Source organism: Monodelphis domestica, chromosome 6, assembly GCF_027887165.1.
Source record: "Monodelphis domestica isolate mMonDom1 chromosome 6, mMonDom1.pri, whole genome shotgun sequence".
NCBI classification, from domain to species: domain Eukaryota; kingdom Metazoa; phylum Chordata; class Mammalia; order Didelphimorphia; family Didelphidae; genus Monodelphis; species Monodelphis domestica.
Window position 1 is genome coordinate 62,978,195 of NC_077232.1, and position 25,426 is coordinate 63,003,620.

Consider the following 25,426-nt stretch of genomic DNA (forward strand, 5'->3'; position numbering starts at 1 on the left):
TATGAACCTCTCTATCTACTCCTTTTTTTCATTTAAGGCACTCCATAATCTGATGTCTTTTCCTAATAGAAATGACTTCACTACTCCATCACTAAATCTCCATTCTAGTTACTCTCACCCTTCTTTTTATTATCCTGAAAATATAGGCTTATGGCCATTGTGACCCAAATATAATTAATTTCTCCTGTCTGACAGTGCCCATTGATCTAATTTATTTAAAGATCAAATTCTATCCATTCTTCAACCAAAAATTTATTGTGCATCTCCCCTTAGGGGCCATTTTTCTATAAGTTCTTCATCTAACACTGACTCCTGTCTTTTCTCAACTCTTAATCACCCTTAAGAGTCAAACTTCACAAGTTGAAGAATTTATAAAGGTACTGTTACGTGCTAGGCATTGGAGACAAAGAAGCAAAATTGAAGTAGTCCTTTCTCTTAAGCTACTTACATTCTATAGGAAGACATATGTACAAATACAGGCAGGTAGAAAATAGAAAAAAAAAACAACAGAGAAGGAACATTAGGACTGGGAGATGTTCAGGAGGGGAAGTTCAGGAGGTGGCTACTGAGCTGAGTAACTCTTAAAGGAAATCAGGATTCTAAGAAGTGATGCTGAGAAAGTATTATAGGCCAGAATGAGGGATAGTCAACACAAAGGCAGGGAGATAGGAGATAAAGGGTCATATAAGGAACAATAAGGAAGTGAATTTGGTGGACTGAATAAAATACAAATAGGAGTAACAGATTATATCATACTTTGAAAAAAGGTGAAGTCGAAATAAGTCCAACAACAAACAAAATGGTTCTTGATTCAAGTTTACTTCTAAGAACCACTGGCTAATATTCACAGGATTACAAATGGAGATGACCAAATTATATTCAACACGCAATTCAAAAGAATGTGTCTTAATATATTTAAGAAATCTTAATTTCGCCCTTGAGCTTCCTCTATCTATTGTTACAATCATAGATTTTTTCCCTAAGTATATAATCTGCAGCTTGAGAATGAGATACGTACTCATAGTTTTTCACCAGCTGATAAAGGCAAAGAAGGATCCCGAGCCAACAGGCACTGTTTTCAGACTGAAGATAAAAACCAATTTTGTCCACAACTGCAGTCCAGCGGCTTGGATAATCATGTTTGATTATGTGATGAATACATGTAGTAAGCTGTACCCTGAAAGTCGAATAAGACATATAAATGGTGAAAATGCTATGAAGATTACATAGTGCAATTATGTTCAGACATTTTATTAATCTGATTTATGAATGTAATTTCGAATTGTGACCTTGCCTTGAGAAATGCAGACTGAAAAAAGCAACTGAAACAGTCACTCAAAATTCCATTACAGTTTTCTGGACAGAGTAAGAGTCAAGGACTCCCAAAAATCTTGGGTCATTAACAGCTAGCTGCCTGACAATCTTTTCCCTACCTATAAAACTATCTTCCCTATGCCATAGGGTTGTTGTGGTATATGAAAATATATGAAAGCCCTGAAAGCACACAAATAAGGAAAGGACTGCAATCCCTACCCTTCAAAGCTAGTATTGAGAGAAAGAGACCCATATACAAATAATTAAATTACACATTAGATTATGATTAGGTGTATTAGATTATACAAAATATAAATCAAACAGAATTCCTTATTAAGAATAATTTAACAGATATATTTGCTGAACAGTAAAAGAATTTTTTATCTCATAACCAACTATAAATAGTATACAAACTATTACTACACTGGTACCTAATATAGGGACTTAAAAAAAAAAAGGACCAAGATAGAGCAAATGGGATATTACTGAAACAATGAATAATAGTTTAAAATACCTGATAAGTTCAGGAGAATGAATAATAGCTTCTACGATGTTTTCACGAATACAATGCCGATCTTCCTCTGGAATTGTATATGGAGGTATTTCCCCTGGTGTTGTTTCCCTATCAGGCCAATACTGAGTTATCATATTTTTCAAATAGATAACACCTGAAAGATATCAGGACAGGTGGACAAAAGAATAGTTATGTGCCATGAATAGTCCCTTTATGTGTTATTTATGTTCACTGAAAAATCTGAAGTGCTTTCAAATTAACTCCAACTCGTTGAACAAAAGTGTCATTACTATTATTTCAGAAATTAAGTAAAAATCAGATATTGGTTTTCTGTGATACAAATAGTATAGCACAAATAAATAGTATGAATAAATCATTTTTTAAAAGGCAATCAAGATTCTAATATATTAGATTAGAAAACAATATGAAATGAAATTTGCTTAGGGCAAATGGCAATTTGCAAGACTGCTCTAGAATTTACGGAATTTATTAAATAGTTCTTCAATGCTTTACGTAGTACCAAATGACAAAAATCAGTTCATGGCTCTGATAATCAAAATGATTTTACTCAAATCAGTAAGAAAGTTATTTTGCAGCACAATATATTACAATCCTAATAATCTGTTTCAAATGTCACTTAGAATTCTGAGACTCAAAAGTAGTTTTTCACTGGATTCTAGACCATACCTTCTCATCAGCAATCAGAATGCTGTACTTTCAAGTCTTGATAGTTACCAAGCTGAACTAAAAAATGAGACTACAGCAGAACATACAGCCTGAGCAGTATTCTTTAGACATACAAAACAGATCTAAATTACAAATGTAAAGTTATCAGAAATGACTCAAATACCAATTACTGAAAAATACTGGCTCTCTAATTTGTAATTTATTAATGTATTTATGCAAAAGGCATAACCTGTTTTAAAATAGATTCAAAAGTCAACCCATCTTCTGACTCTTCTAAAGATAAGTGATACAACTGGAGCTAATTATTGCTACTTTCCTTCTATTTACAACTTGCATATTATATACATTTTAACATATCAAAAAGAATAGACAAAGAGTTCTGGTATTCTCCCAAAACTAATTTTCTAACATTAGTAGATTCAATAATTTTGCTGCAACTATAGTCTCAAGTCTACAAAATTTAGTCAGGTCTTCTCAAGAGCCAAGAAAAGCTCTAGCTTTAATCCCAAATTGTGACCTACATTCCACTGCTTAGGATTTAAAATGACCCTTATTAGTGATCTAAAAGTATAAATAAAAGTATAAATATGTGACTAAGTCTACAACTGACAGTACTAAACTTCAATACTTTATAAGAAAATATACAAACTGTGAACCAAGTTCATGTTTCCTACAGCGTTCTCATATATAAAATATGGTCAAGCATAAAACAACAGTAAGCTCTATGATTACTGCTTCTCAGATAAGTTTTTAATAAATAAGTAGTCCTTAAACTTTGGGCTATCAAATTAAATGTCCTTCACAGGCCACAATCAAGGATAAAAACATATGTAAAGGAAAAGACTCTTTGGACACATCTTCCTAAACCATACTTAAACATTCCAAGTTCACATTTATTTATTAAGAATCTTTTAATTTTTTTTGGAATTATACCTTTTGTCTAGGATCAAAGAGGCATTTATGCTGAAACGATGATCTTACATTCCCACTGAGCCATTGAAAACGTAGGCATTCATGACCCAGGATATTGGACTCTAGCCCAATAGGCAGAAAAACCACTAAACATCATGTCATTGGATAAAAGTCAGTTCAATTATGAACTTTTAAAAAAACATTTCCACATTCAAAAGAAAAAAGGTCGCTGCAAACTTGCCTGCCTGTCTCACTGGTAAATCCAGCTGCTCCGACATGGTGATTTGTAGCAGAGTTGAAACAAAGTTCACAGACTTGTGGGCCTACAAAAGCAAAGGAGATGAAATTTTAAAGCTCTGCACAAGTAAGACTTAAAAATATATACGGTGGCCAGTTCAACTAAAAAAAATATTAAGGATCAATTAAGTACTTAAAAATCTGTACCCCCATCCCACCTTTCCAAGATTGATGGAAAAGGACTCTACTGATCCCCATCTCCCAATATCACCCTGCTCAAGCCAAACTGATCTGTGTTCATTGTCTCCTAAACACACCCCACATATTCCTACCTCCACTTCTTGCTCACCACCCATCTGCCCCATCAAAAACAAACCTCAGTCTTGGCTATTTCAGGGCACAACTTAAAAATCATACTTCATGTTCTACAATCTTGCTTAATGAAGCTACAAAGAAATTATTTCTCTCTCTGAAAAATTAGTTTCTTTGACACATACATGCTACTTCCATTTGTAGTCATGTGCATGCAAGCCTAAAGTTCCAAAACTGTGAGATCTCAGAAAGGAAAGTAATTGCTTGACTCTCATACCATTTTACAATTAATTAATAGTTATGCATTTAAACATGTACTGAGGGGGCAGCTGGGCTCAGTGGATTGAGAGTCAGGCCTAGAGATGGGAGATCCTGGGTTCAAATCCAGCCTTAGATACTTTCTAGCTATGTGACCCTGGGCAAGTCATTTAACCCCCATTGCCTAGGCCTAATCACTCTTCTGCCTTAGTATTGATTCTAAGGTGGAAGTTAAGGGTTAAAAAAATAAAGTCCTGAATTTAAGTGGTTTCATGATCAGTCTCTAGATATTACATTTTCCATATGTTTAACAGTAATTTAAAAAGATAGAAAAGAGGCAGTTAGGTGTCTCAGTGGATAGAGAACCGGACCTGGGTTCAAATCTGACCTCAGTCACTTCCTACCTGTGTGAATCTGGGCAAGTCCCTTAAACCCAATGGCCTAACCCTATGATGACAAACCTTTGCCTGTCAAGAGTTAATTATTAGAAAGACAGAAGGACTTTTGAGAGGAGCTGCTCCTATTCTCCTCTCCTGCCTTCCCCACCCCTCTGGGCTTACTCCCATCCCTGAGCAGAGAGCCTGGGCCACTCCCTCCCATTCTCCCACCCCTTTCTGGGGTAAGGTGGGTGGGCACTGGAGGGGGGAGGATTGCAGTGCAGGGGCATGGTATGCCGTGTCTAAAGGATTTACCATCACTCTTCTGCTTTTGAACTGAAACTTCACATCATTTCTAAGATGGAAGATAAAGGTTTTTTTAAAAGGGGGGATTGAGAAAATGTTGGAAATGGTTTAATTTGATCAGACATCTCATTGCTAGGCAAACAACCCGAGAGGGTCAAATTTAGGAAGAATGAATAAATGAAACAACACTTTTTAGTGATTAAGAACTGGAAAGAAAGTAGATGCCCCTTGGTTGAGGAAAAGCTATACAAATCATGACCCAAAATATTATTAGACTGCTATAAAAAATAATAAATATGAACAGAGAGAAGTATGTAAAGATATGACCTGATAACAGAACTAAGTAAGAAGAGCAAGGAAAAGTATGTGACTAAATCAATGCAAACATAAAGAACAACAAAATCCTAAGATTGATGTGAAATTACACTAAAGCTGGGATCCAAAAGGAGAGGTAAGAAAGTGCCTCCCTCCTTTCTCGAAGTGGTGATAAAGCTATGGAATGAAAAGCAATCAAGTAGATATGGCTGATGCGATGGTTATTTTTGCTAAGCTATTTCTTCATTCTTTGTCATAGGGATGATTCTTTGGGAAGGAAAAGAAATGGACTTGAGAAGTGATGGTGATGTCAAAGAGTAACAATTGCTAAAATTTAAATAGTTCATATTATGTACCAGGCCCTATGCTAAGTGCTTTTACAAATGTTTCATGATGAGGGGAACAGTTTAAGAAAAACATGAGAAGACCTATATTAAATGATTAAAAAGTAAGGTGAGCAGAACCAGGTCATTGTATATAGTAACAGCAAAAGTATAACAATCATCAACTGTGAAAGTCTTAGCTAATTTACTCAAAAAAATGATCCAAGACAATTCCAAAGGACCCATTATGAAAAAGACTATCTACTTCCAGAGATGAAGTGAGTGCAAATTGAAGCATAATTTTATTTTAGTTTCTTTTTCTTGCCTTTTATTGGGGGGGGGGGGGGACGACAAAATGGCTAATATGGAAATGTTTCATATCACTACACATGTATAAGTGATATTGCTTGCCTTCTCAATGGGGGATGGGGGGCTGGACGAAAGAATTTAGAATTTAGAATTTTAAATTTTAAAGTGATTTTAAGAAAACAATATGTAATTTGATCTTTACAATAATCCTGGGAGGCAGGTGTTAGTTATCATTCCCATTTTGCAGATGAGTAAATTGAAGCAAATTAAGTTAAGTGACTTGCCTCAGGTCACAGAGCTAGGGGTATATGGGGCTAGATTTGAACTCACATATCCAGGCTAGGCACTTTATCCACTGTACCATCTCACTGCACCAACAAAATGTCAAGGATTAAGCACAAATTATGGTGCTGACTGCCTTTTCCATTGGTAGTAGGTAGGGATAGGAATTGTGATCTCACTGGTAGAATAACTTCCCAGATGAGTAGCCTTCTTCTATTGAAGCAAGTCATCACATTCTCTCCAATATGTAAACTAAGTACAGGGAAGTTAAGTGATTTTCTCAGGGAAACCCAGTCAGTGTTGGTTCATTCTCTATTCCTTTCCTGTGCTGTGCTGGTAACGTATAACTTTGCAAATACAGTGAGAAAATCATAATGGATTTTCTCACCACAATCGTGGAAATAGTTGGTTTGTCTCTTATGACCCAAATATCATCAGGGCCTTACTGAACAGTGCATAAGAGGCTTTATCTAAGTAAAAACACTTCACAGTGAGGCCCTGTTAGGCAGTAAAATAAGCACCAGCAGAGTAGAGATCACAAGAGCCCTTTACAAGTTCCAGCTATGACTCATTAGACAATTGGAACTGTAAGTCACTGAGGCCCTGTTCTTCACCCCCAGGTCTTCAGTGCCTCAATGCTAGGGACTCTACCCTGAAACATTACTCTGCCATGTTGGTACCCCATTCCTCCTGGTGAAGACAAAAGATATCAGGTAAGCTATCCCCCTACTCCTTTCTCCCAGCTTTGTTTCTGACTTTTCCAAACAAATCTCCATGAAGGTGTCCTCCTCTGCTTTTCAGTTCCCCATGGGTATCTGCCTCTATTAGAACCTTTCTTCTTGTATTATATTCCTCTCTCCCTTTTAGCACAGTGCCAAGCATATAGTACAGACTTCATAAATGAAGGAAGTTTTTATTAATGTTTATTATTTATTGTTAACTTACTGCAAGCAAAGCATTGCCTAAGTGTTGGATGTACAAATATAAAACACAGACAGTCCTCACTCAAGGAGTTCACATTCTTTTTTTTTTTAAACTTTACCTTTCGTCTTGGAATCAATACTGTGCATTGGTTCCAAGGCATCAGAGTGGTAAGGGCTAGGCAATGGGGGTTAAGTGACTTGCCCAGGGTCACATAGCTAGAAAGTATCTAAGGCTGGATTTGAACCCAGGATCTCCCATCTCTAGGCCTGACTCTCAATCCACTGAGCCCAGCTGCCCCCTGGAACTCACATTCTAATGGGAGAGACAGTATATATATATATGACAGATTACAGTCTCAAGTAAGATGGGGAAGTCCCCAAGTGCTTAGGGTATATCTGACAATGAGTTGGAATTGCTGCCATTTCATGGGGTTCAGCACTGACTTTTATCAAGTCCCACAAGCAGATGGTGCTCAAATTTGACTCATGTTGCTTCCTGACTCTCTGGAGTACCTTGGGCTTAACCTGTGTGGGGAAGCTAGTGGGGATATATGTAAAGGCTGAACTGGGAAGAATAAGTACTTAATGTCTTTGGTATCCTCATCCATAAAATTAATATAATTATGAATAACCTGACAAAAGATGAAAATGCTTTGTAACAATATAAAAATGAAAGAGATTTGTGAAAATGAGCCCCCCCCCCTAACATTCCAGTAGCAATGAAAGGCACAGTGGTTTAAGAAAGACGGGATCAGAAGGCACTTATAAAGTGCTTGGCACATAATGGGCATTTAATAAATGCTTACTGATTGACTGACCTGGCTCTGAAACTATGAGCACAAGAAATTTACTTCTCTGCATTTCACTGTCTTTATCTATAAAATGAGGATAATACTACTTATAGTATGATTATGCCAGCAGACTGACAGAGATGACCAAAAAAGGATGGGCAAGAGGAGGGTAGGCATGATAATACACTGTGTTGGAACTAGGAATTGGTTCAACTCTTCTGGAAAGCAGTTTGAAATTATACTACACACCTACCTACCCACAGACCTCCAGCTCTGCCATCATGTCCCCCCCCCAAAGGAGTTCAAAGACAGAAAGGAAAGGGGCATTATGTACAAAAAACTCAATAGAAGAATTGACAACAAAGTGGGGGCCCATCAATTATGGGCTGGCTGAACAAATTATAGGATACAAATTATAATGAATATTCTAATTATAAGAAATGATGAAAGGCATGGATTCTGAGATCTGAAGGGATGAAAAATTAAGTGAGCAGAACCAGGAGAGCAAATCAGACATGTGCTTCAATAACGAAAACAATTTTGAAAGAGCAGAACACGTGAGTTGATATAAAATGAAGAAAGAAGAGAATGCTCTATAAATTATATCAAAAAGAATTTTTTAAAAGTATTAAAATAAGGTTCAGAAGTTATAGCACTTGCCTACTCACACGATGATAAGTGAGCTGAGCATCACTGAATACAAAAAAAGTTGGTGTGTTTCTCCTTAGGGAGAAGAGATTTGTTTAAATATATGAAGATGAAAAAATATACGAGATCAATCACCTTCTATATCAGTAGGGTTATTAGGGGTAAGGCAGGCAAGGAAGAGGAATGATTAAATGACAAAATCTAACAATTAGAAAAAACTTGAAATGAAAATATTCAAAAAATTCTTTCTGATAGATTTCTATAGGACCTATCATAACTTTAAAATATACTGTATATTATAAAGAAATAAAATCTAATGAGGGGGCATGTGTGTGTATCCAAAGTGCTCAATGTGGGGTGTCGAGGTTTTATATATATGCTTTAGATAAAGTGTTTACGGCAATCTAAAAATTTATCTTTCAAAATCACTTGCTCTGACCCTAGAAATATTTATAACAGAAAATAACCCTTTCATCATCTACTATTAGAAATAGGGCTTAAAATTTAAATGCTCCTGGTAAAGGTGAGGTGCCTAGGCAATTTACATTAAAAGTATAAAAGGGTTACCAGTTACCTAACGTCTTTCTCCAGCTAACTGGGACAGATTAAAACCCCCTGGCAAATGCCAGTTTCATTTAAGTTTGGAGTCCTGATTTGGGGATGATTCTGTATTAAAAGTTGCAGTACTGGCATAGTTCTTAGTTGGGTCTGTCTGAACTGAATGCTATTTTTAGAAAAGCAGAGACAGGAAATTGTTGGACTCTCTACAGCCTACTGATGAATTTCAACCTAAACATAAAGGCAACTGAAGCTTCCATACCTCCAAATAGAACTGCCAATTTGAAAGGAAAAGCCATTTTTTTCCTCAGAGGTTTCAAGAGGCACATTTATGAATAATCCATATAAATGCAATCTTTATTAAATATCCAGATGAATAAAATCAAACTAAACCAAAATTGTTAATGGTTCATTCCTTAAGGGTTCAGTAATAAAGAGTATAATATAAACAAGCAAACTTCTTATTTAATTTTCCCTGTTCCCATTCAAATCATCTTATAGATTATTAATTGCAAGTTCCCTTTTAAAAATCTGAAAACACCATAGATTGTAAATACACCTTGTCCTAGACAACTCACTCAGTCCAATAGGGTACTGGTCTTATTTCTTACCATCCAAGTCATTAGTGGTACTCGGTCTTCCAGTCCTCCTTAAAGTTACTATTTCAATCATGCAAACTAAAATAAGACCATGAACAGGGTACATTAAACAACCAAAACATACAGATTAATTGTTCTTTCTTTGTTCAGCATATTTTAAGACCATTTCTTTTAAGTAGGCATATTTCATATGGGTACCATTCATATCCTCTTTTCCAGAGCCATATATCATCAAGAGCCAAACAGCATAGTAGCTATGAGTGAGGGAGTTCATACTGGCAGAAAGCCATAGCAGCTGGTCTAACTCTACCAAATATGGCACTGAATAGAGGTCAAAGCCCTGTTCCCACAAAGCTCCCAAATACAGGGCCAGAAAGGAAAGCAAAGGTAATACATATTTGAGCAAGGTACTTCACTGAACATAGAATTTTAGAGTTGATAAGGATCATAAAATCACAAAAGATCATCCAGCTGAACTCTTCATTTTACAGACAAGATAAATGAGGTCCTCTGGGATTTCTAAATGGTGGCAAAAGTGATGGGCAAACTAAGGTCTTCAAACCTGCACTTCATTGTAACTAACAACCACTTAACTAATCCCTATCAGTATGCTTTGATAGAGAAATTTAAAGAAGAAATATGTCTCTTCATCATGCTTCTACTTTCCTCGATGACTTAAGCATGCCTTTCAGCTCCACTCTCTAGTCACACTGGCCTCACAATCATCTGCAAAGACTTTTTTTTTCAATCTACAAAGGCTCATCATCATTTAGAACTTCTTACAATCCCTTCAGTTATTTCATTATTTTATCTCTTTTACAGTGTTATCTTGACATTTGGCCCCATCAATCTCTGGGTCAATTGTCATCTAATTTCACCAATTCTGCTCAATTCAAATGGCTGTTCTGCTAACAATGTCCTGCTTAAAAAAAAAAAATCATTTCAACTCCTTATGTCCCTGCCACTCCATAAAGGCTGTTCCAAATCATTTCCACCCTCAAAGCCCCAAATCCTCTATCCACAACTCAGAAGACAATCTACACCTTTCTAGCCACCTCAAAATTTCTATCCTTTTCAAGGCTAAGCCTCCCTAAATGTGCTAATGAACCTCGCACTGTTATTTTTTATTTAGCTTTCTTCTATATTGTCTCCTTCTATATAATCTCCAAAGAGACTAAGATTTCTCCCATTAAGCTAGGTGTAAAGTGACTAAAATGCTGAAACTTTCTGTCCCAGAGTTCCCACTACAAAGCTTATATTTGTAAGGAAATCAATGACAAAAAGAAAGGCCCTATCCACACTCAATATTTATTGCAGCACTTTTTGTAGTAGCAAAGGATTAGAAACAAAGTAGATGCCTACTGACTAAAAAATGGCTAAACAAGTTGTGGTACACGAATGTAACAAAATCTTATTATGCTGCAACAAATGATGAATATAGAAAAGCATATGAAGACTTATGTGAACTGATGCAAAGGAATCAGAACAATAAAAACAATACACACAATGAATATAAGCAAGTAAATGGAAAGGAAAAAAATATGCTGTGAAATTATAAGGACCAAACTTGGTCCCAAAGAAGATTCATGAGAACAAAAATGAGGATCAATGAGAAGCTCTAGGAGTGGTCAGCAGTTAAATACCCTCTAATCTCCACCCCCACCCCCATTTTATTCTTTGTTGGAAGAGATGGCTAAGGGGTAAGGGAGGTACAGTAATATGGTGGAAAATGCAGATCATGTAAAAAAAAAACTCCAAAGATATCAATAACAATTCATTTTAAATAGCTAATCTTACTACTTCTTTAGACCTCTTAAAAACACATACTCCACCAAGGTTCAGTCTTAAGACATTCTGCTATCTACACTATTCCTCCTATTCTCATAACTTCAATTAAGATCTGAGAATAATTCTGTTGTCACTTCTTTCTTGAGCTCCCATATCTAACACTCAACCTATCTTTACTCAAAAACCAGCTTCCCTTCTGAAGCCTGTTATTTCTGCCAATGGTATAAAACCATGGAGTCATCTTTGACTCTCTCTTCTCTTACAGTAAGAGATACAAACAGTCATTATTATTAAAAATCTATTACTGAGATGCAAGGCACTGACAATACAAAGGTAAAAAAAATGGAAATAAGGAGGGACTAAGTCTTGGTCATGATTTTCTCTCACCCATTTGAATTAATTTTCATCAATCAATAAGCATTTTGCAAATTCTACTACTATATCAGGCATGATAGGCTGTGTGGATATAAACAAAAAGAATGAACAATTCCTGTTCTCTCAAGAAGCTTAGATTCTAGCAGGGAAGATAACATGTACATATAAATAAGGAATATAAAATAAATACAATGTAGGGAATGACAGCATTAAGCAAGTAAAGGGATCAGATAAGATTTCAAGTAGAAAACTGGTATTTATACTCAATCTTGAAAGAACTAAGGAATTCTGTGAATCCCTCAAGTGCAAGGAACAGGCAGAAGATAGAAGTTCATTCTGTGTGTCAGAGACAGTCAGTTTGTCAAACTTTGCTGGAGTGTAGGAAGGAGAATAATGCGAAATAAAGAATAATGCGAAACATAGGTTGGGTCTAGGTGAAGAGAAAAGTTATAATTGATTACAGAGAAAATACTAAGTAGAAGAGTTCCCAAGTCAGATCCTTACTTGAGGAAAATCATTCTGACTGGGAAATCAATCAAAGAGGCCATACTGGGAACAAAATAATAGAAATTTAAAAGCTATAAAATTATTATTCTCAAGCTTCTACTCCAAGAAAAGATATGATACTACATATTTTTTGAAGAGGTGGCAGACTAGCTGTAGAAGAAAGATGTAAGTTTAGGAATATATTGATTAGTTTTTCTTCTTTTTCCCCTATTATATGGAATAGACATGAGCTAGAAAAGTTATGGAACATCCAATTTGAAATGTTCAGCAGTCAGTGATACCAGAACTCAAGAAAGAGGCTAGTTTGGAAATCTAAATCTGAGAATGACCTTCCAATAGAGATGATAACTAAACCAATGGGAACTAAAAAGATTAACTGGACAAAAGAAAGCCCAGGAAAGTTTTGTGTTTACCAAGGTAGATATACATCCCTTTTGTAGAGGTATATTAGATGATCCAGCAAAGCAAACTAAGAAATAACAGAAATGTAGGCAAGATAAAGAATGAACAATGCCTCAAAGTAGTATTCAGAAGTTTCATGAAGGAAAGTTAATGAGTTGTTATACAGAATTGTGAAATGGTTTTCTCTTTTGCCCCTGAAGAAGTTTAATTTTAAAGACACAAACAAGATAATCCCCCAACTCCCCTTCCCCTTTGAAACTGGGCTTAGTCCTCCCTTCTTTTGTCTGGATCTTTACTCTTTTTTTAAGAACAATTAGGCTTAGGGGCATCTCACAAGGCTGGCTTTTGTAGAAAAGAAAGAAACTTGCTCCTTATTTATCTATAAATAAGAACTCTCTTAGGTAATAAAGTCAGTCGCTCTAGCCCCCATTTTAGAAAGTATGGTGGTTCAGCCAGCAGTGTGTTAGCGTCCTTCTGAGAACCCTCTCTGAGCCATCTTTTCTGGGACAGTTTTTCCCAAACAGAGATGTCCTGGGAAAGATGGAATGATGTTACAAGGGGTATATAAGACATGTACCAGGAGAAGTTGGTCTCTCTCTTTTTTTGCCCCTTTCTGGCCATGCTCTTGCTCTTTCTTGTCCAGCCTAGCTGCTTGTGCTTATAACTTTTTTTTCTGGTCCAGCTTTCCTGCCTCGGTGTTGTTTTGGCATTTGTTAGGACCGTGAAGGGAGTCTACTGTTAGTTAAGATTTTCTTGAGCAACCAATTAATAAACTAAATATATACAGCCTTTTGGGAATTTCAATTAGTTACAGAATGAATGAAATGACATTTATTAAGTATTTACTAGGTGCAAAATTCTGAAGATACAAAAAGAAATGTCAGTCAGTCCCTGATCCCAGGAGTATATATTCTAATGGGACAAACAAAAGATATGGAAGATTTCCATTTTAAATCAGATGGAAAGGTTTCATGGTACTTAGGGTATAGCAACAAAACAGATGGCAACACATCTTCCTTAATATTATTTCTACTGTTAAAAATCATATTTATATCATATTTTTATATCATATTTACTTCTGATGTGGAACCATCAGACAATACCAAGAGCTTTATTCTCCTGGTCTTCAAAGCTATGGTTGCCTAAGAAATTAAGGGTTATAGGAGCACTCACAGATGAAATTACCAGGTCATAGTCTCTTATATAAGAATTACTTACTGGGATAATTTAATGGCTGTGAGATCTAGGCTGGAAGAACAGGTGTGGGGTTGAGGGTACTGCCATTCCTGGGGCTATTGGGCTTACTTCTCCAATAGTGGCAGCTGGTGGCCAGGAAAGCTGACCTCTTCTCTATAATAACTGCTGCCCCCAATGAGGGCTATGGATTCCAAGTTTAAAAGAATGAATTTAATGAATAAATGAGCATTTATTGAGGGCCTGCTATGTGCAGAGTTGACAGGAATTTGAGACAGCAGAAAGAACACCAGGCCTAGTCAGGAAGGGCTGTTTTAAATTTGGCTTCAAATACTAGTTGTGTTGGCCCTAAGCAAGTCACTTCACCCATTTGCCTCAGTTTCCTCATCTGTCAAATGATCTGGAAAAGGAAATAGCAAACCACTCCAGTGTCTTTGCCAAGAAAACTCCAAATGGAGTCACAACTATAAACAAATGAAATGCTGAGAATACAAATAGCAAAGTAAAAGTCTGTATGCTCTAAAGTTCCTTACATTCTAAGGGGAAATGGCTTTAGTTCCAAGTGAGATGGAACAGTCCTATCGCTCTCAGAATACAAGGGCAAAGCAGATAGTAATTCATCTTTAACAAATAAGGATTTCTCCTAGTAAAATCTTATCAGTTTCTCATGTTGAATTACTTGGCTGTATCAAGGCCTTTGGTGCCAAGAAATTTCTTTCCATGATCTTCAAACTCTTTGGGTTTACCTGCCTAGTGGTGGCAGTTGGTCAGCAGATACTGTAGGCTGTTAGGAAGATGGATTCCTTCTCCAAATTAAAAGCAGTTGGTAATCTTGGGAACATTGCTACCCCTAATCCAGGGCTATCTTCATTGGAATCTGAGGAAAGGTGGTAGTGGGAAAATTGTGGTCGTGATTTGAATTGTCTGCTACAAACCTCCTGTCTCTCCCTCTGGGTGCCCTCCTACTTTAACTATGTTGACTTGCTTGCCCTGTGAGTGGCAATGACCCTGCAGGTCAACAATATGAAACCTACAAAAATCAAAAAGGATGGTGATTGAGAAACTTTTAATTTCTATATTGTATGTGACTATTCACATGAATTCTGTCCACATTAAACAAACCATTAAACAAACTAATCTCCTTGAGCGGGGATTGCTTTGACTTTTCTTTTATGTCCAGGCTTAGCACCCTTTCTGAAACAAAGTTCTTCAATAGAGGGTGGCTGATGGGTTGAAAAAGTTAGATAAGACAATAACTTAGGATTATGACCATATCTAATTATTCAGGATGAGAGAGGCTGTTACCCTTTCATAGTTGTCTGGAAGAAATCCATCTATAAAAAACTAGATTTAAAAAAAGAATGAGAAAAAGATAGTAGGGGAAATCTGCTGAAAAAGGGAGCAGAGGATCAAAGAGACTGGGAGTAAAGGAGAAGTCAGGGAATGAACAAGAGATCAAGAGGTAAGAAAAGAAGAGGAAATTCACAATGAATAGTCTCTGATTTTCTTAGTAAAGAATAAGATGAGGCCTTTTGGTTGGGGGTAGGTTAAGAAGGGTTAGTGTGATATATGACATTTCAAAAAAGAGAAGATTTGGAACAGCCATTGTGGGGAATGGAATGGAGAATCGAGTAACGTTAAGAAGATTGCCATGCTGTAGTATTAAGTTGATAAACAGCAAACCTGTAGTGGACACAGCCATCATTTTCAGTTTTGTTCAATAACTAACTCCCTTAGGTTTCAGTTGAGGAGAGGGAAGGCTAGAAAAGCAGTAGGAATACAGAAGACATAAGGAACGTGCTCATTTGAACTGCACAGAGATGAGGATGAGTGATCAAAGCTTGAGATAAATTGTCTGGATGAAGCAAAGTGGACAGGGCAATTCAGGAGGACCTGGGTTCAAAATCCTGCCAAACACAACCATGTGGCACTAGGAAATCCCTTAAGCAATCTTGGTCTATTTGCTCATCTGTAAAAGGAGAGTTGGGCTTATGACCTCAAAGGTCTCTTCTAGCTCTAAAATATATGATCCTATAAGGTACTAAAGGGAAAGAAACTGACTGCCATCTTGAAGCTGGCTCTCAAAGATGATTATTTTTAATCTCAGGATTTTGCCATCCTCAAAAGCCAAGAAAGACTTCAGAACTCCCAACACTCAGCACATTTACTTCAAGGGAATGACAAACTCCAGAAATGAAAAATGAACTAGAGCTAGTACAAGTAGCTATGAGCAAAGCTTTACTTAAATTTTACCAGAATTTCTTTGTTTCATGGTATTATCAAGTATAAGCCCCTCAATTGGGGAATGGCTGAACAAATTATGGTATATGTTGGTAAGTATAAGCCATCCAAAGTTTGTCAATTACTCAGGCAGTAGTTTTTCATGTTAAAATTTAGTTCAAAACTCTGAAAAAATTAATGTCTTTCAGTCAGCAAATTCTTCAGGGAAAAGCAAACCTCAATACTAGCAAGAACTGTAACTGGGACCTTAGATTTACAGAGCATTTTCTGTCAAAAGACTTTCACAACTGATCTTATTTTATTTTTGTAACCAACACTAGATAGGGAGTTTAGGGTTAATCATTTTAGCTCTGAATTAACCACAAAGTTAATATGTGTTAAGAGTTGGCTGAGACTACAGTTCAAATGTGTGACTCCAAGCTCCATAATCTTTTCGCTGAACTCTGCTGCCTTTCAATCAATCTGCTCTTCGTCCTATTATTGTCAAATGGCAAGTAATAACTTCTGGGTTTATGAATTGTTGGTTTGGGTTCCTTTATACTGACTGAATAATAGAATAGTCACCATAAATAAATATTTGATATTTATTTATTATTTATTATATATATAACATATAATATATATAATTTATTATTAATAAATATTTAATGCCATTAAGGAGAAAGAAGGCCTATAGAAGAACCTGGGAACACCTTTTCTAGAGCATATTAATCTGGTATTTGAGCAAAGCTTCCTCAAAGCATTCTCCTAAACATGCTGTGTCACTGGATGACCTTTTTGTTGAACAGCCAAAGAATCCAAAGGTTTTTCCATCTACCAAATCCAGTAGTATCCACTATACTATATTCCAACATTAGGAATTGTTTTCTCCTAAGAATGATAATTATTATTTATCTTATAAAATATACCCTACCTTTAAAAACATATTGTATGCACAGTATGCTTATTATTCTCCCCTTACCCAACACTAACCAAGCCTACAAAACCAATAGCCAATAATAATCTATGCCCCCTCTACTAAAAAAGGAGGAAGGGGAAGGAAAGAGAGAAGAAAGGAAGGAAAGTCTACTTCAGAAGAAATATACCATTTGGAAAATATTTAGCACCACAAAATAACTGAAATGCTGCTAGGGATGTTTAAAAAGCTTAATTCCAAATACAGTGCTGTTAAGGAGTTTATAATATGAAAAGCCCAAATCCATGAATTCCATTTAGAAAATATCACTTTAATCTTCATTTATTCTCTTTGCTTGACTTTTTTTGGGGGAAGCATATTCTCTCTTAATATATTAACTGAGGAAAATCGGGGGGGGGGGGGGGGGGGGGGAGAGGGTAATTTTATTTGACTCCCTAGGTTTTGAATAACAGCAGATTTTTCAGTATGTAATAACACTTCAATTATAGAGGCATTGGAGTTCCAATTCTGGTGCTGCTACTAACTAGCTAGAAAATTTCATGCAAACCCTGCTCCTTTATGGTCCTAGTTCCCTCACCTGTAAAATGTAAGAGCAGAAAAAATGGCCAGTTTCCTTACAACTTGAAATTTTCTAAAATGTATATTAGCTTTGTGCTAAAGGGACTGGGTGATAAATTGGATGGCAAAGCTAAAGGTATAGCAGAACATCAAAGAAACAAAGTGATCAATAGGCTAGTCCATTGGGCTGAGTAGTAATTAATAGGGATAAATTAAGTCTTATACATATTTTTTAAAACTGAATTCAAAAGTACAATAGCATTAGAAAAAAAACCTAGAACTCAGAGCAGAACAGATTGCCTCATTAGGTAATGAGTTCTCTCAGTGAAAGATATGAAATTTTTCTTTATATATTTGCTAGAAAATAACACTAAACAGGGGAGGTTAAAGCCTTGAATGTCAAGCTAAATCATACTATACCCGAAATATCTAGTACCATGTTGGCAAACTTATGGCATCCATGCCAGAGGGGGTTGCTTCCTTCCCCCTCTCCACATGTACCTGAGGACATTTCTCATATCACCCACCACTCTGCCCAGCAGCCCAATGGGAGCACTTCTTCCCCTGTCTGAGGTAACACATGCAGTGTGAAGGTTGCAGTTTGGGCACTTGGTCTCTAAAAGATTTGCACAATAAATTTAACATGTACCATACCAAATCATCTGGCAGGCAGCCTGATGAAATGAGTGCATTCCTAAGCTTTCATATTCAGTTACAATCATATCTATTTTAAGATATAGGCAACTTTATACTTTTGTTCTTTAAGACACTTCAGAACTCCAAATCTTGCTTAAAATCCCGTTTTCCCTTTTCTTAAAGATAATATGCTCTTCCCTAACCCACACTTTCCAACTGTCCAGATTATAGACTTTGAATTTTCCCAAGAATGATGATGAGTTTCCACCAAATCCCTATCCTCATCTGCCCCAACACACAGACATACACACATTAGGAATGCAGTTGGTTGCAGTATTTTGGGCAATGAAAAATCTGCTCCCAAAAGACCACACTATTTAAGTGTAACATTTTTGAATATTAGAGCAATTATTAAATATGACAGCTGCCCAAAAGACTTTTAATCTAGACAAATATTTATACTTTTTAAAACTACATTCATTGCATATTCTAGAAAAAGTGATGCTAAAAAAAAAGCAATACAACTTTTAAAATTACACTGTACTCCCATCCCCGCATGTATATTTGCAAAGATAGGGAATAAGATTCTAACAAACTTTTTCCATTAGTTTTGCTGAATTTTTTTACTTTATTAATATAAGTAATGTCCCTCTAAGGAGTGGGGGAGGGCTACAATGGAAAATAAAGTGATGCTCTCCACATTTTCTTTTCAAACATTTTTCTACTGCTGTGAAGCAAACTTGCTAAACCAAATATTTATTGGTAAAAAGTAAATGAAACTATTTCTCTGTGACAGATTCAATGATCTTGCCAAATTGATTCTAGGAACTTTTCCTCTTACAAGAATTTGCTCAAGTCAAGCTGTGCCCCATACCTAGTATTCCCATTATCTTCAACCAACCTGGGCAAAATCCTAATCATCATTCAAAGCTCATCTTTTACTTTCCCATTTAGGGCTGGGATCTCTTATAGCACTGTTGATACCTTCTACTCTTAGACATTTATTATATTCAAAATTTTGTTACATTAGCCAACCATCAAGCAATTCTTTAGTGCCTATCATGTGTGAGAGACAATATTCAATGCACTGGTGATAAAAACATTAATCAGTTTTTGCTTATGTCAATATTTAAAACATCTTAATTCTCCTATTAGAGTGTAAACATTTCCATAGTTCAGAAGTGGCCAAAGGGCTGGAATTGAGAGCAAAAAAGACATGGTTTCAAGTCTATTAGTGCCTATCCTACAAAGTTCAATGAGTTTAAGGAATGTTTAAAATGTCAGTAAATGAGCAATGAATGGAGACCTGGACATGTAATCAGGTGGACCTGAGAAAACACTCTTACTAGCTGTGTGACCCTGGGCAAGTCACTTAACCCCAGTTGCCTCAGTTTCTTCATCTAAAAAATAATCTGGGAAAGAAATAGAAAGTATTTTTGCCAAGAAAACCCCAAATGGAGTCACAAGGAATCTGACACAAAAAGTTATGGGGATAGTGAGGGGGTGGTCCTTAGGGGAACAGATTGAGACATCCTATCAAGGAATAATGGCATATATCCAGGAATAATAGAAGAGCTGGATTTAATTTTGATCAAATCAGAATGATTTTTATCTGTGCTATTCTTTTAAAATGATATAAGCTTCTCTTTTAAAGGAAAATTGTGTTCATAGTTTCTTGGGGATGGTAGACAGTTCCAGAATTGGAGGTTATCAGAAAGGAGATAATTATACAAAGAAGCTGGAGCTCAAAGAGTGGTATGGGAAAGCTAATCACTAATCAGAAGAGTGGAATCTCTAACAGCTCCTTTGGGCAGCAAGATGGGGAGGAGGCTAGGAGAGAGGGAAGCAAAGCTGGTCTGGAAGTCTTGGTTTGGAACAGACAGAATCTGAGCTGTTTAAGGGCAGAGTCCGGTTCACTTCTGTCCTTCTACAAACTGCACCTAGCACAGTACTTAATAAATTCTCATTGACTGATATTTAGCTTGGACAAGAAACAAGAAAGGCAGTGGTGTAGAGATTTCATTTTTGATTACAGTTTAGACTGAACATGGACATGACTGAAGCGAATGAATAACAGAGAATTAGAGGGGAAGAAGGCAAGCAAGAACTGAGATTTGGAGGCACATTAACAATTAGGAGATGTACTATGGGTGCTGATCCAGCAAAGGACTCTGAGTAGGAGTGGCCCAACAGATAGAAGGAAAACCAAGAGCCAGACATCTGAAAACAAATCAACAAAATTTTTTAATCTATCCCCTGAAGAAATTAATTTTTTAATCCAAGTTTGTATTAAAAGAACACAGTGCCTTGCTCTTAGGAAGCACTTAATAATAGTTCATGTTTATAAGGTTCTCCTATATAAGAGCTCTGTGAGATAAGTATAATGCAATTTTTTTGAACTATGATTTAATAAGTGTGAAGAACTAAGGAACTGAGTAGTGCAGGCACAGAGACAGGAAAAGCCTAATAGAGCTTCCCTTTTGAGTACAACGTTTACTCCAATATAACTGCATTTCCAGGATCCTTTGCTTTTTGTCTCTCATAATATTACCATTAAAGGAGGAAAAAAACTTCACTGTGCAGGGATGCTGACTAACAAGCCTCTCTAAGACAGCTTTTCAGTATCTCCAAATGAGAATCGAAGATGAAATTTCTGACATGCACACCTACTTTCTAATTATATGTTAAGTGATTATTCCATTCGGACTCAAGATAACAGTAATTTCAAGATGTTGTTACTTTGCAGGTCAACACAAATAAATAATAGATCTGTAAGCTCTTCAAGGTCAGAGAATGCTCTCTTTTTGTCTCTATACCTCTTATGTCTGGCTGAATTAAAAAGTTGACAGTAAACCTCCCCTCCGACTTATAAATATCAAAGGCAGCAGCTGGATAGCTCAGTGACATGACTCTAGTCCCAAAACATGGGACTAGAGTCAGGAAGACCCAGGTTCAAAACCAGCCTCAGCTACTTCTTAACTGTGGGACCTTGGGCAAGTCACTTAACCCATCTGCCTTAATCAGATGGAAAAGGAAACTAAAAAGCCACTCCAGCAGCTTTGTCAAGAAATTTCCATGGGGGCAGCTGGATGGCTCAGTGGATTCAGAACTGGGCTAGAGATAGGAGGTCCTAGCTTCCCAGCTGTGTAATCCTGGGCAAGTCAATTAACCCACAATTGCCTAGCCCTTACCACTCTTCTGCCTAGGAAATGTAAAGTTTAAATTAACTCCCCTGCCCATTTTTAGATTTAATTACCAAAAAGTGTAAACACCCCACTCACACTTGAGTGGGGGAGGTCTGTGACCCACATAGTCAGAAGAACAATGACAACAAATATCAAAGTGTGTATACAGAAACATTGATCCTTATAAAGGAAACTATATGCACATTCATAGAGACATTAAGATGGTGAGCCAGAGAGCTATGCCATCAGACTTTCAAAGGATTTAAGGCTAGATAGCCCAAACCTCTTATTTTTTATAAGAGAAAACTGAAGCCCAGAGATTAAGTGCCCAAGATTAAGGTGCACAAAGGTCCAAAATATCAAAGCCAGAATTTAACCTCATATCCTGAGACTCCAAATCCAGCCTTCCTACTTGACCATACACTAGCATAGTGTGGCATATTCAATCTTTAAGTAACACTGTGATATGTGGGGAAATGTGTTAGGCACAGAGGATAGAAAATTTAAAAGTCCATTTTAGAGAACTTATAAAGCCTGTGAAATGAAGACTTTGAAATTTATAGTAAATGCTTAATGAAAGTATTTTTACTCATCCCTTCAGGTAAATTCAATAAAGCCAAGCAATAAATTTGGCCTGTTAAGAGGCCCAGGGTTTTCTTCCATAGAGAAAATATGTAACATGTCATATTTATTTAATTGAATCTTTAACCAACCTGGCAGAATGCACTCTCTTATATAATTATAGAATGTTAAAACTTTCATTAATCAACTAGTCAAACATTCTCATTTTACAGATCAGGCAAATGAATCCAGAAAGGATTTTCAGCAACAAATATTTATTAAGCATTATTATGTGGCAGGCATTTTCCTGATACTGTGGACACAATGATATAAAAACAAAGCTGTCCTTGCTTTCAGGGAGCTTATGTTCTATCTTACAATAAGTATGTATATATAAATATATACAAAAGAAATACAAGGTAATTTAGAAGGGGGTACTAGTAAATGGAGGTGGTTTAGGAAAAGCTCCATGTAATAGGTATCCCTTGAGCTGAATTTTTAAGTAAACAAAGGACCTTAAAAGTGAGAGGTGAAGAGGAAGTGCATTCCAAGGGTGAAAGAAAGCTAGGAGATAAGGTATCAGAAGAGAGGCAGTTGGGGTCAGATTTTAAAGACTGACAATTTAGAAATTCAGTCCAAAATTTTTTTATCAAGTGCTTCCTAGGTGTAAGGCACTAAGCAGGGCTGTGATTAGACCTAGGTATACCAGCTTCCTGTAGAGTCGTTTTTTTTCCAGTCTACTGCTACCTTACAGTCTTATTTCTATCACCAACATATATATGGGAACATAAAAGTGGCTTGAAAAAAATTTTAGTTAGGGATAGACAATGACTAAGTATAGTTTTATCCTGAAGAGAAAATGCCAAATAGCAATCACATTTTTCTCTTAACCAAATCAATGAAAAATGACTTCAATGGAATGTAACACTGCCACAGCTGACAGTTTCTATCCCTTTCCCAAAAAATGATTTATCCAAAACAAAATATCATTTCCTCATTCTTATTATATTTAAGCCTCTAATGAAGATTTATCTGAGTGCTTCCTAACTCATCTTTCCAGATGATGAACTAGTTAGCCAAATTCAAAGGGAGCTGATCAGAAAAGGCAAAAAGCAGAGGACTGGTGGCAGCACCAGGGAACACATTCTAATCAGTTTTCCAGGTTAGAAAAAAAAAAAGTAAATTGGCATAAACTTTCAAAAAAGATGTAAAACTTAAATGTCAACTGGGTCACAAAATGCAGGCAAGATGCCAGAAATTTCTTTGACAAAGATGAGGATTCAGCAGTGTTCAAAATATTCAAAAGCCACTGAGAGGCAGCATATTATAAAAGAAAGCTGACTGGATAGAAAAAGGCCCAGGGTCTCAGTTCTACATTCCTGGTTAAGTTTCTTCTCTTCCATGAGCCTCTGTTTTCCTCATTTTATAGCTAATTTTATTGATCCCTGTCCTCCCACCCCCATTTGAAGGATCATTTGAAAAAAGTCTTTATAAAAACAGCAAAGTATCTGCAAAAGGTTCAACTACCAGGGTTAAGTGTTATGTTAATTCACTGTTTGGCCAACCATACCTATGATTTGAGTTTCCAGCAAACTAAAAGTGAATGGGACTTATTGAATATTTAAGAGTTCAATAGAATGTTAGCTCCTTGAGAAGTTCCATTTGTGTAGCAGTACCCTCAACCCCTAATTCAGGAACAGGCCTTAAGAAAATGTCATTCAACTGAAGTAGGAGTTATCCAGAATGACTAAGTAGTAAAAAGCTTTCCTGCAGATCATCTATCTCAAATCTTCTAAACACAATTGGGGGTTAGCTTCTACTCTGAAGTTCATCTAGTTCACTGCCTTTATTGTACACATGCAGAAACTGAGGACAGGAGACAGTGATTTTACATAGTAGAAGTACCAGGATTTAAACTGGGTCATCTGACTTCAAAATTGGGCCCTCTGTCCAAGGTGCCATTTCTTTCACATCCAGTGTTTGTCCATCTAACAAGCTGGCTCTAGCCCACCTGACAAGCCTTAATAAAGGCCACTCCCCCTTCACATTCTTTGAGATCCAGCCATACCTGCCTTGTAGCAGATGCTATCTTCATATAGCTGCATCCTTCAAAATTTGCTCAAGCACCACCTTCTATATGTTGCCTTTCCCAGTTTCTCCCTAACTACAATTCCCTTCTCCCACAAGGTTACTTTGTATCTACCTTTTAATGTGTTTTATATACATCCATGTGCTTGTCTCCCCACAAGAGAATACATATTAAGGGCAGGGGCCCTTTTGTTTGTTCACAGTGAGGGCGATTAATGTTTGCTGACCTATTAAGGGATTCAATATTTGAATGTTAAAACAAATTAAATTTAATTATATTTAGCTATCTAGTCTACCTCCCCCATCTTCCTTTCAAATTACATCTTCTCTTAAATTAGCAAATCCACAAGATAGGTTTTTAACCATTACAGTTATGTCATTATTAAGCCAAAGGTTTTTTAAAGGAAAGAAATCAGTTCTTTAAACTTTTATAGTACTCCAAAGTGATGTAGGAAATGAACTATATTAAACCCTAGCACTTGTGTATCACAAAATAAAAAACAATTAATACAGTTAATAACAGTAGAAATTCCTTCCCTCTGACAGCTTGCTTGCCCAAGGTGACTTTGAGGTACTCAGAATATGAAGAAGCAATCCTGAACCTTTGTATGACAGCAGAAAGTCTAATTCAAACCGACCTTTACAAATTAGAGGTAACAAAATTAGAAAACGAACATTAGGATCTAAAAGAGAAACTATTTCAGTACTGCAAACTAAACTTTTTTAAAGATGAAGCTTCTTGAGGTCAAGAATCTTATAATAGTCTCTATAATATCCAGTGTATTAGAGATGCAATGAGTCTCTCAGCCTCCTCTAGAGATGGCAGGTGCATTGCCTCAGAAATAGATGGGTCTGACAAAAGGAAATATAAAGTGATGCATGCTGTCTCATTTCTCTTTCTGAGTGTGACAGGAGATTCAAAGATGCTTTCACTCACATTTACACTGACAGATATGGAAAATACTATTATAATGTGTGGATACTACTTACCTTCTAGGTTTGTTGTCAGCTGCCTATTGGACATCTACAACAGGATGTCCTCTAGTCATCTCAAACTTAACATCCAGTACTCACTGATGAGTCAGTACAAATGATTCACTAAAGGCCATACCATCATTGAAATAAAGAATTTTACCTAACAGAGTATTCCTTTGAAGTAGCAATAGTGAGAATAAAATAAAATTCTTAGCCTACAGTAAACATGCATCACACACAACCCCCACCGTTTAAGGATGCTGCTGTATAAATGTTCTGAAGTTTAGTAAAAATGGTACAATTTAAAAACAGTTGCATCAAAATTCCCAACAAGA

The 25,426-nt window shown here is 36.4% G+C and overlaps 1 protein-coding gene across 2 annotated transcripts in view; it reads right to left on the bottom strand.

The window, feature by feature from the left end:
* IPO7 (importin 7) overlaps nt 1–25,426 on the bottom strand; it is a 53,425-nt gene that overhangs the window by 26,776 nt on the left and 1,223 nt on the right. For both annotated transcript variants that reach the window (XM_001367404.4, XM_016423428.2), the window contains exons 2-4: nt 3,669–3,750; nt 1,829–1,982; nt 1,019–1,177 (exon numbers count right to left, since the gene is read on the bottom strand). In XM_001367404.4, the coding sequence (XP_001367441.1) occupies nt 1,019–1,177; nt 1,829–1,982; nt 3,669–3,750 (395 nt within the window). The remainder of the gene's footprint in view (nt 1–1,018; nt 1,178–1,828; nt 1,983–3,668; nt 3,751–25,426) is intronic.